The sequence below is a fragment of the Crocuta crocuta genome, unplaced genomic scaffold (assembly GCF_008692635.1).
Source record: "Crocuta crocuta isolate KB4526 unplaced genomic scaffold, BGI_CrCroc_1.0 scaffold267, whole genome shotgun sequence".
NCBI classification, from domain to species: Eukaryota; Metazoa; Chordata; class Mammalia; order Carnivora; family Hyaenidae; genus Crocuta; species Crocuta crocuta.
In genome coordinates this window covers 3,568,352-3,593,469 of record NW_027531899.1, presented here as the reverse complement: position 1 = coordinate 3,593,469, position 25,118 = coordinate 3,568,352, and the positions used below count along the sequence as shown (strand labels likewise).

Genomic DNA, 25,118 nt, shown 5'->3' with positions numbered 1-25,118 from the left:
CGCTTGGGTGGCTTAGTTGAGCGTCTGACTTTCGCTTAGGTCATGATCTCGCGGTTCGTGGGTTTGAGCTCCACGTCGGGCTCTGTGCTGACTGCCAGCTCAGAGCCTGGAGCCTGTTTCAGAGTCTGTCACTCCCTGTCTCTCTGACCCTACCCCTGCTCGTGCTGTCTCTCTCTCTCTCCTAGAAATAAATAAAAATTAAAAAAAAAAAAAGAAATTGATTTTGTATGTTGATCTTGTATTCTTCGACCTTACTCATTTATTTCCTTGTAGATTCATTACTGTGGACAGTCATATCATTTGCTAATAGATAACTTATTCCTTTTTTTCCAATCTGTGCCCTATATTTTCTTGCCTTATTGGAATAGTTAGAACTTCCAGGGCTATATTGCATAAGACTGGTAAGAATGGACATCCTTTTTCCCAGTTTTGGAGGGAAAGCATTCAGGATTTGGTCTTTTACCATAAACCATAAAGTATAACAGCTCTAGGTTTTTTGTAGATGTTCTTTTTTTTTTTTTTTAAAGAAGGATTTTATTTTATTTTTTTTAAATTTTTTTTTTAAATTTATTTCTAGGAGAGAGAGAGAGACAGCGTGAGCAGGGGTGGGTCAGAGAGGGAGGGAGTCACAGACTGAAACAGGCTCCAGGCTCTGAGCTGGCAGTCAGCACAGAGCCCGACGCGGGGCCCGAACCCACGAACCGCGAGATCATGACCTAAGCCAAAGTCGGACGCTTAACCGACTAAGCCACCCAGGCGCCCCAGTAGATGTTCTTTTTGAAGTTGAGGAAGTTCCCTTCTTTCCCTAATGCCATGGGAGCTTTTTATTTTTTATCATAAATGGTTATTACTACGATCATGTGATTTTTTTTCTTCCTTTGTTGTTGATATGATAGATTACATTGATTTTTGAAAATTGAATCAGCCTTTCATACCTGGAATAAATCCCACTTAATCATTATGTATCATTTAAGTTCATGGGAGATGTTGGTCTGCAGTTATTTTGTGTGTGCTGCCTTTGCCTGGTTTTGGTATCAGGTAATAATGGCCTCATAAAATAAGTTGGGAAGTGTTCACTTCTCTTCTGTTCTCTGGAAGAAATTGTGTACAACATTCTGGGAATGTTTGGTAAAATTCTTCAGTGAAACCATGTGGACTTGGAGGTTTCTTTTTTGGGATCTTTAAAATTATAAATTTAATTTCTATCATGGTTATCAGACTATTCAGATGACCTGTTTCATTTTGGCTGAGTTTTGATAGATTCAGATTTTCAAGGAGTTGGTCCATTCTAAGTTTTCAGGATTATGAATGTAAATTTATATGTAGTTTCTTATTCTTATAAATTCATTATATATATCCATGTACATAAAGGATGTGTGTGTGTGTGTGTGTGTGTGTATCCTCAATCTTTACAATTTTTTTTTCTTTGAGACTTTCTCTTTCACTCATTAATTATTTCAAAGTGAGTTATTCGGAGATGTCTGGAGATTTTCCTATTGCCTTTCTTTTATTGACATACAGTTTGATTCCATTATGGCCTCATGTGAAAGAGGGAACAATCCACAAGTCTTCCCTTATTTTTGACCCCAGAAGGAAATTCAGGGGTTCCCAAGACTACCCTTAGATTAGATAGTTCACTAAAAGGACTCCTAGAATTCACTGAAAGCTATCATCCTCACAGTTATAGTTTATTAGAGTAAAAGGTTCCAGATTAAAATCAGCCAAGGAAGAAACACATGGCAGAGCCATAGAGCTTCCAGTTGTACTCACCCAATGGAGTCACAGACAGTGGTAACTTTTCCCATCAACTGTGTATAATCATATGCATGTAGGATTATTGCCAAATAGAGAAACTCACCTAAATCTTGGTGTGCAGAACTTTTATTGGGCTCTGGGTTGGCTGCCCATGTGGCTGACCTTTAGTTTCCAGCTTCTCAGGAGGGAGAGCCAATACCTTTGGACTCCTGTCTCTCTGGAGGAGAAATGACATCACATGGCTCAAAGCCTACATCATAAATCCCATTGTTAGACTATCTGGTAGCGGTGGTCCTAAACAGACATTCTTTGTAGAGGTTTTCTCCCTGGAGATGAAGACTAAAGCCAGATCTCTCTTTGGGCAAGGTTAAATCAGTGACTATTTATCACTGATCTGTGATGATTTTGATTCTTTTAAATTTAAGATTTGCTTCATGACTTAAGAGTATGGTCTGTCTTGGGGAGTGTTCATTGTGTGCTTGAAAACATTGTGTATTCTGCTGTTGTTAGGTGGCATGTCCCATATGTGTTGATTACATCCTGTTGTTAATAGTCTTGTTCAGTTCTTCTCTGTCCTTGCTGATTTTCTGTCTGGTAGTTCTGTCAGTAGCTGAGAGTAGAGTATTTGAGTCCCCAGCCTATGATTGTGCTTTGTCTCTTTCTCCCTTCAGCTATATCAGTTTTTGCTTCATGTATTTTGAAGCTGTGTGCTTATTAGTTTTCTTTATTCTGAAGTCTACTCTATCTGATATTAATATAGCTATTTCTACTTTCTTTTTTTAATTTCTGCTTTCTTTTGATTAATTAATGTGTACATGATATATAATTTTCTACTTTTGCTTTTAACCTACCTATATCATGTTTGAAATAAGTTTTTTATAGTCACCATGTTGAGTCATGTTATGTGTCCATTGTGCCAATGTCTGTCTTTTAATTGGTGATTTAGACCATTTACCTTTTAAATAATTCTTGAAAAAATTATTGCTATATTAAAGCTTATGTCTGCCATTTTGATGTTTTCTATTGTTTCTTTTTTCTTGCTTACCTGTGAGTTACTCAAACATTTCTAGTGTACCATTTTGATTTATGTTTTTAATATATTGCTTTTGTTTATTTTTATTTTATTGTTTGCTGTAGGTATTAGCATATTTGTGCATACTTATTGCAGCCTGCTGATGTTGACATTTTACCACTTCAAGTGAAATGTAGAAACTTTACATGAATTTAGGTCCCTTTACCCTCTCCACTTCTTTATTTTTTTTTAATTTTTCAAATGTTTTTTTAAATTTTTTAAAATTTATTTTTGAGAGACACAGACTGAGTGGGGGAGGGGGAGAGAGAGGGAGACACAGAATCCGAAGCAGGATCCAGACTCATGCTGTCAGCACAGACCCAACACGAGGCTCGAACTCACGAGCTGTGAGATCATCACCTGAGCTGAAATCGGACACTTAACCAACTGAGCCACCCTGGCGCCCCTCCACTTCTTTAGTATAATTGTTTAAAGTATTTCTTCTACCATGAGACAGTGTTATAATTTTTGCTTTACCATAAAATAAGATTAAAGAAACTCATGAGGTAAAGGATAGCCTATTACGTTTTTTTTCTATTTTTGCCCATTCTATTGTTCTTTCCTTGCTGTGGGTCTCAGCCTTCTATTATCATTTTCTTTGTGTTGGAAGAGCTTCCTTTAGCCACTCTTTAAGGATCTATCTGCAACAACAAATTTTCTTAGTTTTCCTTTGTCTGAGAATGCTTTTATTTCTTCATTCCTTAAGAATAATTTTACTGGGTGTAGAATTTGAGGTTGACAGTTCTTTTATTTTAGTATTTGAAAACTATTGTGGTGTTTGCTCTTGGTCTCCATGGTTTCAAATGAGAAATCCAGTCTTTTGGTGTTTGTTTTTTAAATTTTCAAAAAATGTTTTCTTTCTTTTTTTTTTTAAATGTTTTATTTATTTCTAGGAGAGAGAGAGACAGCGTGAGCAGGGGAGGGTCAGAGAGAGTGGGAGACACAGAATCTGAAGCAGGCTCCAGGCTCTGAGCTGGCAGTCAGCACAGAGCCTGACGCGGGGCTCAAACCCACAAACTGTGAGATCATGACCTGAGCCGAAGTTAGAAGCTTAACTGACTGAGCCATCCAGCTGCCCCATCTTTTAGTGTTTTTTTTTTTTAAATGTTTTATTTATTTCTAGGGGGGGGGAGAGAGAGAGAGAGAGAGAGAGAGACAGAGACAGAGACAGAGACAGCGTGAGCAGGGGAGGGTCAGAGAGAGAGGGAGTCACAGACTGAAACAGGCTCCAGGCTCTGAGATGGCAGTCAGCACAGAGCCCGATGCGGGGCTCGAACCCACGAACCACGAGATCATGACCTAAGCGAAAGTCGGACGCTTAACCGACTAAGCCACCCAGGCGCCCCTCTTTTAGTGTTTTTTAATCATCAATATATAATGTATGTTTCTATTTTAAATATTTTTTTCTTTGTCTAGTTTTCAGCCATGAGTGTGCTGGTTTTGAGTCTCTGGATTTATCTTATTAGGTATTTGCTGAGTTTTTTAAATCTATAGATTTGTGTCTTAAATGAAATTTGGGAAGTTCAACTGTTATATCTTTGAATACTTTTTCAGTCCCACAGTCTTTTTCTCTCCTTCTGGGACTTGGGTGATATAAATGTTCAATCTTTTATTATTGTCCCATAGGGAATGAGGCTGAATTTTTTCTTTGTCTGTTTATTTTTATTTTTCAGATTAAATAAATTCTGTCTTTAACTTCACTGATTTCTAGCTTCTGTTATGTCTACTCTAGAGACCATGTAGTGTATCTTTTTATAATGGCGATTACATTTTTCATTACACTTATTTCTTTTATATCAGTACTACTTTTTCTGAAATAGTCTGGGTTTTTTTTCAATTTGTTAAAAGAGAGTTTGTAATTGATGTCAATGCCTTATTATGAAGACCACTGTAAAATACTTGTCAGGTGGTTTCAGCATCTAATTAATCTTGCTTTGGTCTCAGTTGATTGTCTTTTCTCCTTCTGATTTTGGTTTTCCTGGCTTTTGGTATGTATCCTGGACATTTTAGTTATTATGTTAAGAGAATCTTTTTTTGTTTTAATTTTGTTTTTAACATTTATTTATTTCTGAGAGACAGAGTGAGACAGAGCATGAGTGGGGGATGGGCAGAGAGAGGGGGAGACACAGAATCCGAAGCAGGCTCCAGGCTCCCAGCTGTCAGCACAGAGCCCAACGTGGGGCTTGAACTCATGAACCATGAGATCATGACCTTGAGCCGAAGTCAGACGCTTACCTGACTGAGCCACCCAGGTGCCCCAAGAGAGTCTTGATTCTGCTTAAATCTATTTAAATCTCCTATTTTAGTAGGAAGTCATGCTGTTAGGCTTAGTGTATAGATCTTGCCTACTCTTATAGCCTTTAGTTCTAATGGCAGCTTAGTTTTCAGAGCTCTTTCAATACTATTCTGATATGCTTTATATTCTGGTACTCCTGGCCCTCCTGCTCAATCCCTGATGGTGTTATCTGCAGAGACAGAAAGCTTCTGTGGATCCCCAGTATAGCTGGGCTGCCTTCTGTGGGATGAGGGAGGCAGAAGCCCTATACACTGAGCTTCACTGAGATACAGAAGCCACTGGTTATGGATTTCCTTATGTCACTGGGCAGAGGACAGGGAGATGCAGCACTCTGCCAATAGTACCTTTCTGGGTAAATTGATCTGTCAGTGCTCTGGTTGTGAAGTGGGGGCTTGTATATCAAGAGAGTTTCTCTTGCTGCAGTTAGTGGTAGATCAGTCACTGAGAATTCTTCCTGCTTCTGCAGCCAGCTGATGAAACTGTTGCTAGGGAGCAAGTGCTAGGAATCCCACTAAGTCTGTTGGGCTTCCCTGCTCCTGGCCTTTTGGCTAGATAGCGTAGATTTCTCTTGATGTGTGTGTATGTGCACATGTATACCTGTTATTGCTTGCGGGCCTGCTGTCCAGTGCCCATTATGGGGGCATATGAAAGATAAAAAGAAAATCCAGGGAAAAACTTCCTAGGATGATGGTGAAATAAGAGGATCTTAAGCTCACCTTGTCCCACAGATACACCTAGATAACACCCACATCAGTGTGAATAATCCAGAAAATGACCTGAAGACTGCCAGAACAGACTGTCCACAGCTAAATGTAGGGAAGCTACCACATTAGAAAGAGTGGGAAGGGCGGAAATGTGAGCAGGAGCTAAAATGACCTGCAAGAATGTCTGCTGGAGGGAGGGACATCATAGGCAATGACAAGGAAGAGGAGCAGATCCCACCCTAGGCATCCCAGGCATGGGGGACCCACACTGGGAAGATGAATCCCCATTAATACTTAGCTTTGAAAGCCAGAGGGGCGTAACTTCACAAGTTCTTGAATCAGTGACACCTAACACCTGGAACCTTAAAAATTCAGCAGGCTTGGTGTGCCTGGGTGGCTCAGTTGGTTAAACGTCCGACTTCGGCTCAGGTCATGATTTCATGGTTCGTGGGTTCGAGCCCGGCGTTGGGCTCTGTGCTGACGGCTAGCTCAGAGCCTGGAGCCTGTTTTGGATTCTGTGTCCCCCCCCCGACCCTCCCTTGCTCTCGCTGTCTCTCTTACTCAGAAATAAATTTTAAAAAATTAAAATAAAAAAATATTTAAAAATTCAGCAGGCTCAACTCTGGGAGAACAAAAAGGGTGATAGGAAACTGAATCCCCACCCTTAAAGAGACTGCATAACAAATAGCCCTTCTGAGATATGGCATAGAAGCAGCAATATGAAAAACACCTGGGGTACATAGGAAGATTTATTTGCTAATCTCGGAATGTGTGTTAGAGGGACAGGGACCTATGGGAGACTTCTCCAAGAACAAAAGAGCTGGTGGGCACCATTTCCCTCCCTGACCCCCAGTATGGATACTTGTGGGAGCCAGAACAGCATGCACGCTCTCCACCTACCTTGCTAAGGACAACATGCCCTGTCCTTTGCTAACAGTGAACTTGCCCTTAGCAGTTCTCTAGAGTAGCTACAGGTCCTCTTCCACTTCAGACTAGTGCAAACCTTGCTCACACTGTGTGCCTTGCCCCATATTCTCCTATGGATCTTGCCCCTCCAGCCTGGCCTGGCAGGAGTTCTCCAAACTGGGGCCACAAGCATGACAGCATGTAAGTGCCTCCAACAGGAGCCAGCACCTCTCCAAAGTGACTCCTGTCCTGGGAACAGGGGAAGATATCCACACACACAAGTTCGACCTTGGCCCCAGCAGTGGGCAGGCGACTGACATCTGGTCTGACTGTTGGCCCTGCCCACCAATGAAAACTTCTCAGAGAACAACACAAAGAGAGTGACCTGAAGTTTGGTGCTACTGCATCTCTGGCAAACACTTGGTTTAACCTAGCTCAAGCCCAAAGCAGCCCCAGACTGGCCGACTAACAACATAGGCACCAAGCTCTGCTCAGAACAGGCAAAGAGAACCTTTGCAGATGACTAGACTGAAGGTAAACATGGCTCAGCCACAGCAATAGGGTGCATGCAACACACATAGCAGACACCGCTAAAGTGCCAGATTCTGGTAAACTGAGGACACTGTATTGCAGGGAAGAACAGGACCTCTTTATAAGGCCATCACTTCCTGGCACCTGGGTGGCTCAGTCTGTTAAGTGTCTGACTCGTGATTTTGGGTTAGGCCATGATCTCATAGGTTCATGAGTTCAAGCCCTGCATTGGGATCTATGCTGGCAGTGCAGAGCCTGCTTGGGATTCTCTCTCTCCCTCTTTCTCTCCCCGTCCCCTGCTCATGTTCTGTCTCTCTCTTTCAAAATAGGTGAATGAACATTATAAAGAAAATAAGCCCCCACTTTCAAGAGGAGACATGGTTGACTTTCCTAACACATAGAAACAGACACAAAGTGTTAGGGGAATATCAGAGAACAGGACAAGAATCACAGCAAGAGACATAAGTGAAATGGAGATAAGTAATATGCCTGATAGAGAGTTTAAAGTAATGGTCATAAACTTGTGAAAGTTTCTGGACTTGTGAAAAGAGTGGATGGAGGAACTCAGTGAAACCCTCAACAGAGAGACAGAAAACATTTAAAAAGAACCAGTCAGATATGAAGAACTCAGCTCAATAATACACTACATAGAATAAATAGTAGACTAGAGGAAGCAGAAAAATGGATCAGTGACCTGGAGGACAGACTAATGGAAAGCAATTAAGCTGAACAGGAGAAAGAAACAAGAATTACAAAAAATGAAAATAGATTAAGGGAACTCAGTGACACCATCAAGAATAATAATATTCACATTTTTGGGGTCCCAGAAGAAGAGGAAAAAAGGGGGGGAAATGTATCTGAAGAAAAAATAGCTGATTTCAAGATACATGACAAAGCTGTAGTAATCAAAACAGTATGGTACTGGCACAAAATTAAACACATAGATCAATGGAACAAAATAGAAAATACAGAAATAAATCCACAATTGTATGGTCAATTAATCTAGGACAAAGGAGGCATACATATCCAATGAGAAAAAGACCATCTCTTCAACAAATGGTGTTGGGAAAACTGGACAGCTACATTCAAAAGAATAAAACTGGACTGCTTTCTTACATCATACATGTTAATAAATTCAAAATGGATTAAAGACCTAAAAATGAGACCTGAAACCATAAAAAATCCTAGAAGAGAACACGGTAATTTCTCTGACATTGGCCATCGCAACATTTTTCTAGATCTATTTCCTGATGCAAGGGAAATAAACTGTTGGGACTTTGTCTAAGTAAAAGAAAAAAAAAACAAAAAAAAACCCTTCTATACAGCAAAGGAAACTATCAACAAAACTAAAAGAAAATCTACCAAAATTTGCAAATGACATATCCAATAAAGGGCTAGTATCCAAAATATATAAAGAACTGATACAACTCAACAGCCAAAAACCAAATAATCCAATTAAAAATTGGGAAGAAGATATTAATAGACATTTCTTCAAAGAAGACATACAGATGGCCAACAGACACATGAAAAGATGTCCAACATTACTGATCATCAGGGAAATGCAAAACAAAACCACCATGAGATAGATACCACTCCACACCTATCAGAATGGCTAAAATAAAAAACAAAAAACAAGTGTTAGGATTTGGAGACAAAGGAACCCTCCTGCCCTATTGGTGGGAGTGCACACTGGTGCAGCCACTGTGGAAAACAGTATGAAGTTGCCTCAAAAAATTAGAAATAGAATTACCATATGATCCAGTAATTACACTACTGGGTGTTTACACAAGGAATATGAAAACACTAATTTGAATAGATATATGCACTCCTTTGTTTTTTGCAGCATTATTTACAATAGCCAGGATATGGAAGCAAACCAAGTGTCCATCAACAGATGAATGGATGAAGATGTGGTGTATATATACTATGGAGTATTACTTAGCCATAAAAAAGAATGAAATCTTGCCATTTACAACAACATAGATGGATCTAGAAAGTATAATACTAAATGAAATAGAGAAAAACAAATATATGATTACATTCATATGTGGAATTTAAGAAACAAAACAAAGGAAAAAAGATACAAAAAACACTCTTAAATACAGAGAAAAAACTGATGGTTACCAGAGGGGAGGTGGGTGGGAGGATGGGTGAAATAGGTGAAGGGGATTAAGAGTACACTTAATTGTGATGAGCAGTGAGTAATGTATAGAATTGTTGAATCGCTGTATTGTACACCTAAAACAAATTTAACATTCTGTGTTAATTGTAGTGGAATTTAAAAAAAAAGGAAAAAACAGAAAAGAAAACCAAGAGAACTCGCCATCTGGTAGTTCCTCAAGTCCAGAGAATCCAAATCAATAAACCTTCTTCCTTTCAGCTCTCAAAATTATTTTATTGTTGGGTGATAGTTAATTTCTAGAGTTTTTGATTTTATTTAAGGGAGAAGCAGGAAACAGTGCACTATCTTTGTAATTGAGATTTTAAATCTTTTAAGAAGGAAATTTAGACTATGAATTTTCTGTGATATTTGGTTTGATTTCTTTAAAGAGGTGGGAGATCATAACGACAGTGTGTGTGCAGAGTACTTTTTTTTTTTTAAGTATATTTATTTATTTTGAGAGAGAGAACAGGGGGCAGGGGCAAAGAGAAAGGGAGAGAGAGAATCCCCAGCAGGCTCCATGCTGTCATCACAGAGCCCTATGCAGGGCTTGATCCCACAAACCTGAAATCACAAGTCTGACACTTAACTGAGCCACCCAGGCACCTTAGAGTACTTCATTTTTACATCACCACCACCACCACCACCACCACCACCAATCTTTTTCTAGCAGCAGGTTTGTTTGAGGGTTGTTTTGTTTGTTGGTTTGCTTTTTCTTAAATAATTGCCATTATGTGGTCTTTCCTAAACAGCTTAGTGAAACAACCAGTTTTCATATTCACTTCATCTGACAGGGCGGAGAACAAATACAGCTGACTTCTTGCAGGCATACAGCTTGGCTGTTGTGATCATACTGGATAAGCTTTATAGTTTTTCCTTTAACTTGCACGTCTTTAACCCATGTAGAGTTTGTGTACTTACGGTGTATGATAAGGGACCAGAGTAATTTTTTATATCTATAGCTAATTGTTCTAATATCATTTATTAAATTATTCTTTCATCACTGATCTGTAGTGCTTCCTATATGAGTCGGCTTCTAATCTTTCTGTGGGTCAAACCCTGTGTAAATACCACATTGTCTTAATTTTTAAGTCTTTATGATGTCTTTATCATAGGCAGGATAAATTCTCTGGTTTTGTTCTTCAGTAGTATTTTGGCTGTTATTAAACTTTGTTTTTCCAAATATGTTTTTGAATCAGTTTTTCAAGCTCCTCAAGCAACATCATAGGGGTTTTATTAGATTTGTATTGAATCTCTCTGGTCTCCAGGTCTCTGTCTTCTCTTACTTGATTTCAGCTATCCTAATCTCCTGACTATTTCTCTAATAAGTCTATGAAACTTTCATTTTATGGACTTGCTATGTTCTCTTCATGGATTGCTCTTTCCCTGGGTAGCCATCACTGTTTTCTCTCCTACAGTTTTTTTCCCCTCAAATGTCAGAAAAGTAAGGCTTTTCTCACTACTTTAAAATTATACTTCACTTCCATTATTTGGAACTATATCTCTTTCCTTCTTAATGTATGTTTCTGTAGCCTTCCCCCCCCCCATCTGACACACTGATGGATTTAGTAATCATTTATTGGATGTTACTTCTACTAGTATGTAACTCTATGAGGGTATGACTTTCTTTCTGTAATAATGTCCCCATTTTCACTTGTAATATTAGGTATTTGTATCTCCTGTCTCTCTTTTATAAGATAGAAATTTATTTTAAATTAATTTTTTTTCAATTTTTTAATGTTTTATTTATTTCTAGGAGAGAGAGAGGGAGAGACAGCATGAGCAGGGGAGGGTCAGAGAGAGAGGGAGTCACAGACTGAAACGGGCTCCAGGCTCTGAGCTGGCAGTCAGCACAGAGCCCGACGCGGGGCTCGAACCCACGAACTGCGAGATCCTGACCTAAGCGAAAGTCGGACGCTTAACCGACTAAGCCACCCAGGCACCCCTATTTTAAATTAATTTTAAACTTAGAGAAGAGATGCAAGAATAGCAGAAGAGCTCCCATATGCCATTCCCCTAGACTCACTACTTGTTAATATTTTGCCATGTTTGCTTTATTATTTCATTTCTGTTAAGTCTCTTTACCCTAAGTAGTTAAGCTTATCTTTTCTGAGAATGAGGATATTCTCTTACATTTCATAAATTCAGGAAATTTTACATTGATGCAAAACTATTATGTATTATCTGTATTCATATTCACCAATTAGTCCAACATTGTTTTGTTCACCTGATTTGGGATTTCACGTTACATTTCTCTTCACTTTAATCTGAAAAGTTCCTCAGCCTTTCTTTGTATTTCATGACATTGGTACTTTTGAAGGATGTGGACCAGTTTATAGAATGTTCTTCCCCTTATTGAATTCAGGTTATACATTCTTGGCAAAATTATTGCATTAGTGGTATATCCTTCTCAGTGTATCGTTAAGGAGGCATATAATGTCATTCTGTCCCATTGTTGGTGATGTTACCTTTGTTCACTTGGCTTGGCTGGTGTTTGCCGTATTTCTTCACTGTAGTTTTTTTTTTCTTTTGTACACATATAATCTGTAAGGAAGATAGACTATTTTTCTTGATCAGTCTTGCTGGAATCCTCTCTACTATATGTTTCTTTTTGTTTCATTTATTCTGCCCCATCTTTATTTTTTCCTTTATTCTACTTTTTGGGATTTTAGTTTGCTCTTCTCCTAGCCTCTTGAGATACATGTTTAGATGATTCATTTATTTTTATTTTTTCAGGGACTTGTTATTTATTTATTTGCTTATCTGTCACCTATCTATCTGTTTATCTTTTTATTTACTTTCAGAGATCCCACTGTTAAATCTTCACCAACACATCACTGCCCCTGGGGTTGCAGGATGTGGATGATACATTTTAAGATTTCCTTTTTCTATTTGCATTTAAGGCCATAAGTTTGCTGCTACCTGCAGCTTTAGTTGCACCTACAAATTTTGATCAGAGGGGTAAATAGAAAACAAAGAATATAGAACCTTATAGACCATTATAAGAATCTTTTTTGTCTAATGTCATGGGAAACTGTTAAAGGGATTTGAAAGCAAAAGTTATATGATGTCATTTAGATATGATATGCTTAGCTTAGTGGAACAAGAAAGTAAGCAGGTCACCAATTTGAGGGCTACTGCAGTAGTAAAATAGTGGTAGCTCAGACTGTGATAGACATGGTGGTAACAACTGATCAGAAGTTACTATACATATTAAAGAATAAGTTGACTATGCTTGCTAATGGATTGTAAGCTTGATAAGAATTAAAGAACTAGGCTTTTGGTTTATCCTACTGGTAAAAGGTGGTTGCATTTACTGAGATGGTTTAAGCTAGTGTATGGAAAAAGGGAGAATTGAAAGTTCTCTTTGGACAAGTTATGATTGAGATACTTATTACATCATATTTGAAGATTTCAAGTAGGCAGTTAGATGATTAATGTGGAACTCAGGTAAGATAAAAACTAGAAGTATACACATAAAAGAACACAATCAATAAAATAAAGAGGCAACCTATGGGATAGGAGAAAACACTTATAAATCATATATCTGACAAGAGGTTAATATCTAGAATGTATAAAGAAATCTTACAACTCAACATCAGAGAAACCAAGCAACTTGGGGAAAGGATTTTAATAGACATTTCTTCAGAGAAGATAAACAAATGGCCAACAAGCACATGAGAAGATGCTCACATCACTAGTGATTAGGGAAATGCAAATCAAAACCACAATGAATCTCACATCCATTAGGATGACTGCTGTCAAAAACCAAAATAACAAGTGTTGGTGAGGATGTGGAGAAATTGGAACCTTGTATTGGTGGGAGTGTAAAATGGTACAGCCACTGTGGGAAACAGTATGATGGTTCCTCAAAAAATAAAAAATAGAATTACTAAAAGATCTAGCAGTTCCACTTCTGGATATATAACCCAAAGAATCAAAAGCAGCAACTTTAACAGATATTTGTATACCCATGTATATAGTGGCAGCACAATACACAATAGCCAAAGGTTGGAAGCAACCTAGGTGTTCATCAAAAGATGAGTGGATAAACAAAATGTGTGTGTGTGTGTGTGCACACGCGTACACACACACACATATATATTATATATAATGTAATGTTACCCAGCCTTAAAAGGGAAGTAATTCTGACACATACTACAGCGTGGGTTAGCATGTTGAGGACATTATTCTAAGTGAAATATACAAGTCACAAAAAGACAGATACTGTATGATTTCACTGATATGTAGTATCTAGAATAATCTGTAGGAACAGAAGTAGAATGGTGGGTTCTGCAAGTTGCAAAAGTTCTGGAGATTGGTTGTACAAAAACGTGAACATACTTAACACTGCTGAATTATATACTTTAAAATAGTTAAAATGTTAAATTTTATGTTATGTATATTTTGCCACAATCAGGTTTGTTTTTTTTTAAGTTAGAGTTATAGGGGTGCCTGAATGACTCAGTCAGTTGAGTGACCAACTTTGGCTCAGTTCATGATCTCATGGTTTGTGGGTTTGAGCCCTACATCCAGCTTGCTGCTGTCAGCACGGAGCCCACTTTGGATCCTCTTTCCCCTCTCTGTATCCCTTCCCTACTTGTACTCTCTCAAAAATAAATTTAAAAAAATTTTTAAATCTAGAGTTGTAAATTTAAGACTTAGGAGTATATGACTAGAACTTAACCCAGACCTGTCATAGGGAAAGAGTATAAGTTGATGGCTAGCCAGAGCCTGGGTTCTGGGACATTCTAATATTTAGAGGTCAGGTAGTAAGAGAGTATGCACTAGGGGGAACTGAATACAAAGAGAAAGGTAGGAAGATAACTAGGAGAATATGGTATATAGGAAGCTGAGGGATTGATCATTTGTGTCAAATACTGCCAACGAGTCAAGTAGAGTGATGACTAGCACTAGAGCAGTGATTTTGGCAAAGTGATTTTGTTAGTGACCTTAGCTAGAAAATTTTCAAAATAATTATGGGAGTTGAAATATTTATTGGAATGGATTACAGAGAAAGGTAGGCAGTACTGTATTTTCAGTAAATTGGTGCTGAGCCAATTGGATAACTATATGAAAAACTAGGCATCTAGGGGCGTCAGGGTGGCACAGTCAGTTAAGCATCTGATTTTGGCTCAGATCATGATCTCATGGCTCATGAGTTTGAGCCCTGCATCAGGCACTGTGCTGACAGCTCAGAGCCTGGAGCCTGCTTCGGGTTCTGTGTCTCCCTCTCTCTCTCTGCCCCTCCCCCACTCACATTCTGTCCTTCTCTCTCAAAAGTAAAGAAACATTAAATTTTTTAAAAACAAAAAAACTTAGGCATCTTGATTTCTTCCTCATATCCTAAGATCTAATTTAGGTAATCATAGATCTATATATGAAAAGTAAAATAGTAAAAGCTCCTAGAATATATAGTATGAGTATATTTTCATGACCTTGAGATTAGACTGCCTTAAAATTAAGAACTTCTATTCATCAAAACATACTATTAAGAGAGTGAAATTGCCAGCCCTAGAGTGTGAGAAGATATTTGCAATATGTTGGTTATATTCAGAATATATTAAGAATTCGTACAAAAAAAAAAAGAACTGTACAATCCAGAAACTACTCAAGTGACCCTTGACTGATGAATGGATAAGCAATAGATGGTATATCTGTACAATGGAATATTACTTGGCCATAAAAAAGGAACGAAGTACTGATACATATTATAACCTGGTTGATCCTTGAAAACATACTGAGTGAAAAAAGACACAAAAGGTACATATTTAATTATACCATTTGTATGAAATGTCCAGAATAAATAGATTCATATAGATACAAAGCAGATTAGTGGTTGCCAAGGACTGGGGAGAATAGGGGAATAGGAAATCACTGTGGGTATGGGGATTCTTTTTGGCATGATGAGAATGTTCTGGAATTAGTGATCTGATGGTTCCACAACATTGAGAATGTATTAAAAGTTATTGAATTGTTTCGCTCAGCATAACACCCTCAAGGTCCATCCATGTTGCTACACATGGCCAGANTATAGGAGGATTAGGAGGAACTTGACGGAGGAACAAGGGGGAGAAGAAGGGGGGAAATGGTAGGGGAAAGGGAGAGAGGCAAACCATGAGAGACTCTTGAATGCTGACAAAAACTGAGGACTGATGGATGTGGGGGGAGGGGGGGATGGGCATGGAGGAGGACACTTGTGGGGATGAGCACTGAGTGTTATGTGGAAACTAATTTGACAATAAACTATTAAAAAAAAAGTTATTGAATTGTATACTTCAAAATTTTTTTTACATTTATTTATTTTTGAGAGACTGAGACAGTGTGCAAGTGGGGGAGGGACAGAGAGAGAAGGAAACACAGAATCCAAAGCAGGTTCCAGGCTCTGAGCCAGCATTCAGCCCAGAGCCCAACACGGATTTTGAACCCATGAACTGTGAGATCATGACCTGAGCTGATAGTCGAATGTTCAACTGACTGAGCCACCCAGGTGCCCCTGAATTGTATACTTCAAAATGATGAAACTGGTAGATTTTATGTTATATAAATTTTACCACACACACACACACACACACACACACACACACAATCAGTAAAAATGGACAAAAGACCTGAGTTGGCATTTTATTAAAAAATGTATCCAGTTGGCCAATAAACATATGAAAAAGTGCTCAACCTCACTAGTCATCAGGGAAATTGCAAATTAAGCCACAATGCAGTATCATGACATTTCTACCAGGATTCCTGAATATAAGATTGACAATAACAAGTGTGGGGGAGGACATGAGGAACTGGAACTCTTTTACAGTTAGATGAGAAAATGAGGAAACTATTGGACAGTGTCAACCAAAGCTGAACAAATGCATATTCTGTGTGCAACAGTTTCACTTAAAAATATATACATTTAGTAGAAAGGAGTCCTATTTCCACCAAAAGAAATGTACAAGAAGGTTCATAGCAGTACTAATCGTAATAGCCAACAATTGAAAACAACCCGTATGTCATCATTAGGAAAATGAAAAAATAAATTGTGTTAGAATAGAATGCTTTATATAGCTGTCAGTCTTAAGCCTTTTCTTCTGAAACAGCCTCTGAAAGGCTCTAAGATAGGAAATACTTTGGAATGTCCTAATTGTTGAAAGGAGATTAATGTTGTAGCACATGGATAAAAGGGAAGAGAACTCAAAATGAGGTCTGGTAAGTCGGCAGAGGCCCTTTGTTCTCATGTTAAAGAATTGGATTTTTAAATTTCAGTTCAATAGGAAGCTGCATTAGTTTGGTTATAGGTTTGGCTGCATGTGACAGAGACTCAAAAGTAATAACGGCTTAGACCATAATGGGTTAATTTTCTTTTGCATTACAGTCCAGGCTGTAGTGGAAGTTCTGCTCTGCAAAGCCATCATGTGACATGGCACCATATCCACAGTGGAGTCTGAGGAAATGGGAGAATAAAGATACAGGGCATGGGCCAGCTGGCTCTTAAACTTTCAGAAGCTACTATATAATATTTATGGTTTTTTTTTTTAAGGCAGAATCCAGTTACATGGCATATTCTTCTGCAAAAGAACCTGGGAAATGCAGCGTTTATATTGGACAGCATTGTTCTCAACTAAAAACCATTGGTTAAATCCAGATATTAAAGGGGAATAATAGACATTTGGGGACAATTAGCAGTCTCCATCTCATAATCCTTTGGCTTGGTGGAAAGTGTTAAACATATGCTTTTGTAAATTCTGATTCAATTGATCTCATTCTAAAACCATCTCTGGAAGATATGGATTCATTTGATCGAGAATGTTTCCTAAACGTCCATAATTACAGTAAACCCTGAGGTAGATCAAAATTTCAGAACAATTGGGGCACCTGGCTGGCTCAGTTGGTGGAGTGTGTGACCCCTGGTCTTGGGGTTGTGGGTTTGAGCCTCATGTTGGGTGTAGAGATTACTTAAAAATAAAATCTTTAAAAAATTTAAAAACCATTGACTTGGTTTGTTAATTAACTCCCTCACTTTCTCTTATGAGCTCTCATTTTTCTGTGTTTTCCTTACCATTTTTTTTTCCATTCAGTTGCATGATGATATTTTAGAGCTCTCCAAGACTTTCATCTTCTTTGTGAATTATTTTCAATTATCTCTCTTTGCTACTATAGATATTTTTTCTTCTCACACAAAACAAGCAATTAAAGTATGTTTGTTATCTTTCAGACTTGCTGTCCAGGTGTGAGGCCAAGAAGTTATCTCCAAAAAGAGATATTTATGAGACCGAGTCATCCCGATGGTCTATCATGGAAGAATTAAAAAGTCATAATCCTGAGAAATCCATTTTCAGAGATATTTGGGAATGCAATACTCCATTTGAGACACAACAGGAAAAAGAGGGCTATTTCAGGCCATATGTTATCAGCCATGAACACATGCCTGCATTTAACCAACATTCTTTACTAACTCAGGAATTTTATAGTAGAGAGAAAATCTATGGATGTAAAGAATGTAGAAAAAACTTCAGTTACCATTTACTTTTTAGTGATCACAGAAGAACCCATACTAAAGAAAAACTTTCTGAATGTAAGGAATGTGCAGAAATTCTTAATACGTCATACCTTACTCAGCAGAGAATTCAAAATAGTAACAAGTGCAATGAATGTAAGGAATGTTGGAGGGCTTTTATTCATTGTCCACAACTTAAACACCTGAGAATCCATAATGGCGAAAAACGCTATGAATGTAAAGAATGTGGGAAGGCCTTTAATTATGGCTCGGAACTTATTCTGCATCAGAGAATTCACACTGGTGAGAAACCTTATGAATGTAAAGAATGTGGTAAGGCCTTTAGGCAGCGATCACAGCTTACTCAACATCAGAGACTTCATACTGGTGAAAAGCCTTATGAATGCAAGCAGTGTGGGAAGGCTTTTATTCGTGGCTTTCAACTCACTGAACATCTGCGACTCCATACTGGTGAGAAACCCTATGAATGTAAAGAATGTGGGAAGAGTTTTAGGCATCGCTCACACCTTACCATACATCAGAGGATTCATACTGGTGAGAAACCCTATGAATGTAGAGAATGTGGAAAGGCCTTTAGCTATCACTCAAGCTTCTCTCACCATCAGAAAATTCATTCTGGCAAAAAACCTTATGAATGTAGTGAATGTGGGAAGGCCTTTTGTGATGGCTTACAACTTACCCTACATCAGAGGATTCATACTGGTGAGAAACCCTATGAATGCAAGGAATGTGGGAAGACTTTTAGACAGTGCTCACATCTCAAAAGACATCAGAGAATTCATACTGGTGAGAAACCTCATGAATGTATGATATGTGGTAAGGCCTTTAGACTTCATTCACACCTTATTCAACATCAGAGAATACATACTGGTGAGAAGCCCTATGAATGTAAGAAATGTGGAAAGACCTTTAGCTATCATTCAAGCTTCTCACACCATCAGAGAATTCATCCTGGGAAGAAACCTTATGACTGTGGAAAGGCCTTTAATCATGGCTTACAATTTAATATACATCAGACACTTCATACTGTTGAGATGCCAGTAAAGTTTCCTCTTCTCTCTCCCCATCCTAGTCTAGCATCATGAAATTATTTTTGAAATTTACATTTTCTTTTTTTAATTTAAAAGTTGGTAAAATACTGAATTTCATTAGTATTGATTTATTTCAATGATCCTTGAGAAAAAAACAAAACAAAACAAAACTTCGGGACACCTGGGTGGCTCAGTCGGTTAAGCATCTGACTTAGGCTCAGGTTATGATTTCATGGTTTGTGGGTTCAAGCCCCATGTCGGGCTCTGTTTAAACAGCTGAGAACCTGGAGCCTGCTTCGGATTCTGTGTCTCCCTCTCTCTCTCTGCCCCTCCCCCACTCTCACTCTGTCTTTCTCTTTATCAAAACTAACATTAAAAAAAATTTTTTTTAAAGAAAAATACTTCAAGCAGGAAAATGGAAAAGTTATTAACAGGTAAAAATTGCTCTAGTTCCAATGCTGTTTCTGAGTTATTATAATAACCAGTATTGGAAATAAATTTTATAAAATAAGTGTTTTCACTGAAACCAGTGAAGTGGCAGAAATAAAGTGAAAACAATTTCTTCCCCTCCCACAAATCTGTGAGAGCCACTAGGTTGGTGTTGCTCCTTCCTGCTCAGACATACTTGCAAGTATAAAGAGTTTATTGCATGTATGTGGAAGGTTTTACCGCATATAGTGACATATTTCATGGCAATTTCTTTTTGCACGTAAATAATTGTGGACATTTTTCCAGGGGAATACATATAGATCTAACTCATTGTTTTTAAAGCTTCCGAATATTTCTAGTATTTCAGTGTTTTAAGCCATTCCCTACTGTAGACATTCGAATGTTCTATTTCTTTTTCATCAGAAATGATCATAACAATAAATATTCTTAAATCACCATTCTTTTATTTCCATTGGGTAGGTTACCAACCATAACAGTATGTAGTTTTGATGTTACATTAAGTTTTTAGTTAAAAAATCCAGGCAATAAAAATACATGCTACAAAATTCAAAAGTTATCAAACAAGTACAGTAAAAATTAAAGCTTTCTTAATACCTGATTCTATAGTACCAGCTGTCAGTTCTTTTGTATTCTTACAGGGATTAAATTTTTTTAATTCTTTGGATGAAAGTGGATTAATCATCATCTTTATTTTATGAAATCTCATCATTCCAAATTTAGTCCTCTTTCATTTATTTTCACTATTTCCCAGGGATTTACAAACAATTTACTGCCTTTCTTCTCCAAATCCTTCATTGCCTGCAATCCTTTACTATAATATTGGAACTCTCTCTTTTGTTTATAATATTTATTTGAGTCCTCTCTCTGTCTCTCTGTTTTTGGTTAAGACAGACTAGCTAAAAGTTTTTGAACTTTATATTTTCAAAGGGCCGACCCTTGAAAATTTTATTGATCTTTTCTATTCTTTTAAGTGTCTTTCATTTATATGTGCTCTTAAGTTTATCATTTCCTTCCTTATGCAAACTTTGGGCTTAGTTCTTTATTGTAGTTCTTTGGGGTGTAAAGTTAGTTACTTAAGACTTTTTTCTCCCTTGGGGAGCCTGCGTGGCTCATTCGGCTAAGTGTCTGACTTCTGCTCAGGTCATGATCTTGCGGTCTGTGATTTCAAGCCCCGCATCGGGTTCTGTGCTGGCAGCTCAGGGCCTGGAGCCTGTTTCAGGTTCTGTGTCTCCCTCTCTCTCTGCCTCTACCCCAATCGTGCTCTCTCTCTGTCTCAAAAATAAATAACCCCCAAAAAAGTTTTTTTCTCCCTAATGTAAGCTTTTATCCCTGTAAACTCCCCTCTTAGTACTGCATTTGTTGTATCCCATATGTTTGTTGCCATTTTCATTTTTCTTAAGATATTCTCTGATTTCCATTTTGATTTCTGTTTTGATCCATTGGTTGTTCAGGAGTAGTGTACTCCTGAATATCTATAATTTTCACATATTTGTGAATTTTCCAATTTTCCTTCTGTTAATGATTTGTAGTTTCATACTATTATGGTCAAAAAAGTTACTGATAAGATTTCAATCTTAAATGTGCTAAGACTTGTCATACAGCCTAACATATGATCTATTCTGGAGAATGTTGTGTGTGTTATTGAGAAGAATGTGTATTCTGCTGCTGTTGGATGGAGTGTTCTGTGTATGTCCATTAGTTCCATTTGGTCGAAAGTGTTATTCAAGTCCACTCTTTCCTTACTGCTTTTCTGTCTGAAAAGAGCAATTGTTGAAAGTGGGATATTGAAGTTCTCTACTATCTTTTTATTGTTATCTACTTCTCCCTTCAGATCTGTATTTATATATTTAAATGCTTTGGTGTAGAATGCATGTATATTTACAATTGTTATATGTCCTTTATGAATTGATCACTTATCATATAATGACTTGTGACAGATTTTGACTAAAAGTCTATTTTTACTGATATAAGTATAACCACCCCTTCTCTCCTGTGGTGAGCATTTGCACAGAATATCTTTTTTTATCCTTTCAGTTTTAGCCTTCATGTGTCCTAAAGCTAAAGTGATTGATTCTCTTCTAGCCAGCGTATTTTAGCTGCCGCCTTCTTCTTCTTCTTCCTTCTTCCTTCTCTTCCTCCTCCTCCCCCCTCCTCCCTCTCCCCCTTTTCCCCTCCCCCTCCTCCCTCCTCCTCCTCCTCTCTTTCTTCTNTGTCTTTGATTGGAGAATTTATTTTTTTAACTAGCAAATTTTATGTTCTATGTATTTTACCAGAATGAAAAAAAAAAAAAAAGAGTTGCCAGAATAATCTTTCTTGAGAATAATGCAGTAATATGCATCCAAGTCTCAAATTGCAGCATACCCTTTGGCCCAACAATTCCACTTTTCCCAAATAAATAATCATAATATGTGCAAAGATTTGTCTGTAAGATGGTTGCAGTAGCCATTGTTGCTTTTGTGCCCTAACTTCCTCCTCCTCCTGATTACAGCATCTGGATTTCTACTGGGAAATGACTCAACCATAATTGTCTCTCCTTGAGGAGACTAAGTGATCTTACTACACCAGTTGGATTTCTCTCCAGGGAAATCTGGAGACCGAAGAGTATGGCCAAGCATGCCATTTATTCTATAGAGTGTCATTGGTGCTGCCTCCTGGGTTCCATGTTGTCCTGGATTCCATCCTCTCTAAGCTGTGTGCTTTAGATTTTCAACTACCCCATTTCTTCTCTGCTTAAGTTCCCTAGATTTCTTCCTTCCCTCTTTTTCCTATGGCCAAAAAATCTTAATTGGTTCAATGATCATTACAGCATTATGTTTAAAGGGGGGAAAAGGCTGCAAACAATTAAAAGTTCAATAAATTAATTATGGGAAAAATTATAATAGATTGAACTAGGGACATTTTTCAGTCCCTAAAAATTAGATTTTAGAAGAATAATTAATGATGTCAAAAGATGTTCATTATAGCGTGTAGAAAAAGCAGTCTCAACACTTCCACACACCACCCCATGTTCATCAAAAGTACCCTCCTTATCCCCATCACCTTTTTTTTTCTTAAATAGTTTATTGTCAAGTTGGTTTCCATATAACACCCAGTACTCATCCCAACAAGTGCCCTCCTCCATGCCTATCACCCATTTCCCCTTTCTCACCCCCATCAACCCTCAGTTTTTACTTAGTATTTAAGAGTCTCTTACGGTTTGCCTCCCTCCCTCTCCTTAACTATGTTTTTTTCCCCTTCCCCTCCGCTATGGTCCTCTGTTAAGTTTCTCCTGATCCACATATGAGTGAAAACATATAGCATCTCTGCCTGACTTATTTCACTTATTGTGATATCTTTTATAATTACATGATACCTTTACTGGTGCTTTTTTGGTACCATCTAGGGTCTCTTGCTTTCATTATGAAGAACTTTCTTTAGTGTATCTTATAAGATAGGTCTGTTACCAACAGATTCTCGGTTTTGGTTTACTGGCAATGTTTTTATTTCACCACTTTTTAAAGGCAGTTTTACTTGCATATAAAATTTTTTGTATACGGATTCCCCCCACCCCCTTCAACTCTACCCTGACTCCTCCCAGAGCTTTGAATATGTTATCCCATTGTCTTGTGGTCTTCATTGTTTTATCTGATAAGAGATCTACTGTTCACTTTATTGGGGCTTTCTTGTAAGTGATGAGCCTTTCTGTTGCTTTCAAGATTTTCTTCTTGACTAGCTTTTAGCAATTTTACTATGAGGTCTTTGCAGATCTTTACTTAGTTTCTTTAGCTTCTTGGATGTGTATATTAAAGTTTTTCAGTAAATTGGGAATTTTTCAGCCATTATTTCTTAAATGTTTTTACTGATTCTCTCATTTACAAGTTTGTTGGCAATCTTAATGTCCTACATTTCTCTGAGGCTCTGCTCACTTTTCTTCATTCTTTTTTCTCTCTGTTCTTTGAATTACATGATCTCCATAATGCTCATATTCATTTCTTTTGCCGGCTCGAATTTGTTGAGTTCCTCAAGTTAGTTTTTTCATTTTGATCACTGCAGTCTTAAACTCCACAATTTCTATTTGGTTCTCTATAATTTCTATTTCTTTATTAATGTTTGCTCTTTGATGAAGCGTTGTCATCATATTTTCTTTTGCTTCTTTAACATAATTTTAATGGCTGTTTTGATGTCCTTTTCTGATAACTGTGATACTTGGGCCCTCTCATAGACATTTTCTTTTTAATTTTTTTTTATAGTTTATTTTTGAGACAGAGAGAGACAGAGCATGAGCAGGGGAGGGGCAGAGAGAGAGGGAGACACAGAATCCGAAACAGGCTCCAGGCTCTGAGCTGTCACCACAGAGCCTGATGCGGCGCTTGAACCCACGAATCGTGAGATCATGACCTGAGCTGAAGTCGGACGCTTAACCAGCTGAGCCACCCAGGCGCCCCTCTCATAGACATTTTCTATTGCTTGCTTTTTTCCTGTTTCTCTGTATGTCTCATAATTTTTTGTTTAAAGTTGACACTTGTGGTAATATATTGTGTTGTATATTTTAGCAAGTCTGGGTACTGACTGTCCCATCCTGCTTTCTGAACATTGATAATCTTTGGCCCTCAATCAAACCCAGAGTCTTTCTTGTTTGTTTGTTTGTTTGTATTTCCAGTGGGGTCTCACCTATTGTGGTGCTTGAACTCATGACCCTGAGATCAAGAGTCAGATGCTCTACTGACTGAGCCACCCAGGCAACATGTTTCTTATTTAATTCTACAGTTGGCTAATATGGTGATGTTGTCTTACATTCTTTAAAGGGGTGGGCATAAAGCATTCAAGCCCACTTTTCATAAGGGACTGTGCCACAGGATTCCATGAATGTTGTTTTGTTTTGTTTTTCTCTGTAACTGTGAGCTTCAGAATCTGTTTTTGCAGAAGCATAGGCTGCAGCCCCAGCAAAGGTATGTTATAGGATGTTAACCATCTGGTTTTAGGAGTATAGGCTTTAGCATGCCAAATGGTGAACTGCTTTTCTTACAAAAAAGGCAATCACCCAGTGGTCTTGAATATTGTACAGGTTATCACTCTTTCTCCTGCCTGCACTTTAGAATGAGTGTCAATACCTGGTTGAAACACACAACTGATTGTCCCAGGGTAAATATCATTTCCCTGAGCCTAGCATCAGTAATGACTTATGCTGGAATTGAGACGTATGATTCAGTCTGAGATAGAGTTTTGGGCAAAGACACCTGACCCAGGGCTACTTCAAGGAGGGCCTCGATCTCATTCCTGTCAATGCCAGTTATCAAAACTTCTGATTTAGGTCAGTTAAATCTTTTAACAGAGGTTTGGTAAGACTCAGGAAATATAGCACATAGCAGCAAAGCCCAAACTCTCAGACAGCAGCACAGATCAAACAGCGTGCTCTCAAGTTAGTAACTCAAAATGCATAGTTGCCAAAAGGTAACAGAGCTTGTTAGCAAACCCAAGGTAATTATCGCTCTGATCACTGCTTTAATTTTTGCAGCCACCCTACAAATGTGGGATAGACCCCCAACTCAAAATTTGGTTTGGGTGTCAAGACTCATGTTACCACACACCCATCAACAGACTATGGAAAGGTTTATTACTCACATAATGATATTTTCTGGGAAGGCAAGATTCCAAGCAGGTCTCAAAATGGATTGAGAGATCAGGGAGGGGAGAGTGGCTTGGGTTTTTATTGTGCTTAGGGGTGGG

At 38.0% G+C, this 25,118-nt stretch overlaps 1 protein-coding gene across 2 annotated transcripts in view; it reads left to right on the top strand.

Annotated features, from left to right (window-relative positions):
• ZNF461 (zinc finger protein 461) overlaps positions 1–19,016 on the top strand; it is a 37,509-nt gene extending 18,493 nt beyond the window's left edge. For both annotated transcript variants that reach the window (XM_077773752.1, XM_077773753.1), the window contains exon 5: positions 17,629–19,016. In XM_077773752.1, coding sequence (XP_077629878.1) covers positions 17,629–19,016 — 1,388 coding nt within the window. The remainder of the gene's footprint in view (positions 1–17,628) is intronic.
• The last annotated feature ends 6,102 nt before the right edge of the window (positions 19,017–25,118 follow it).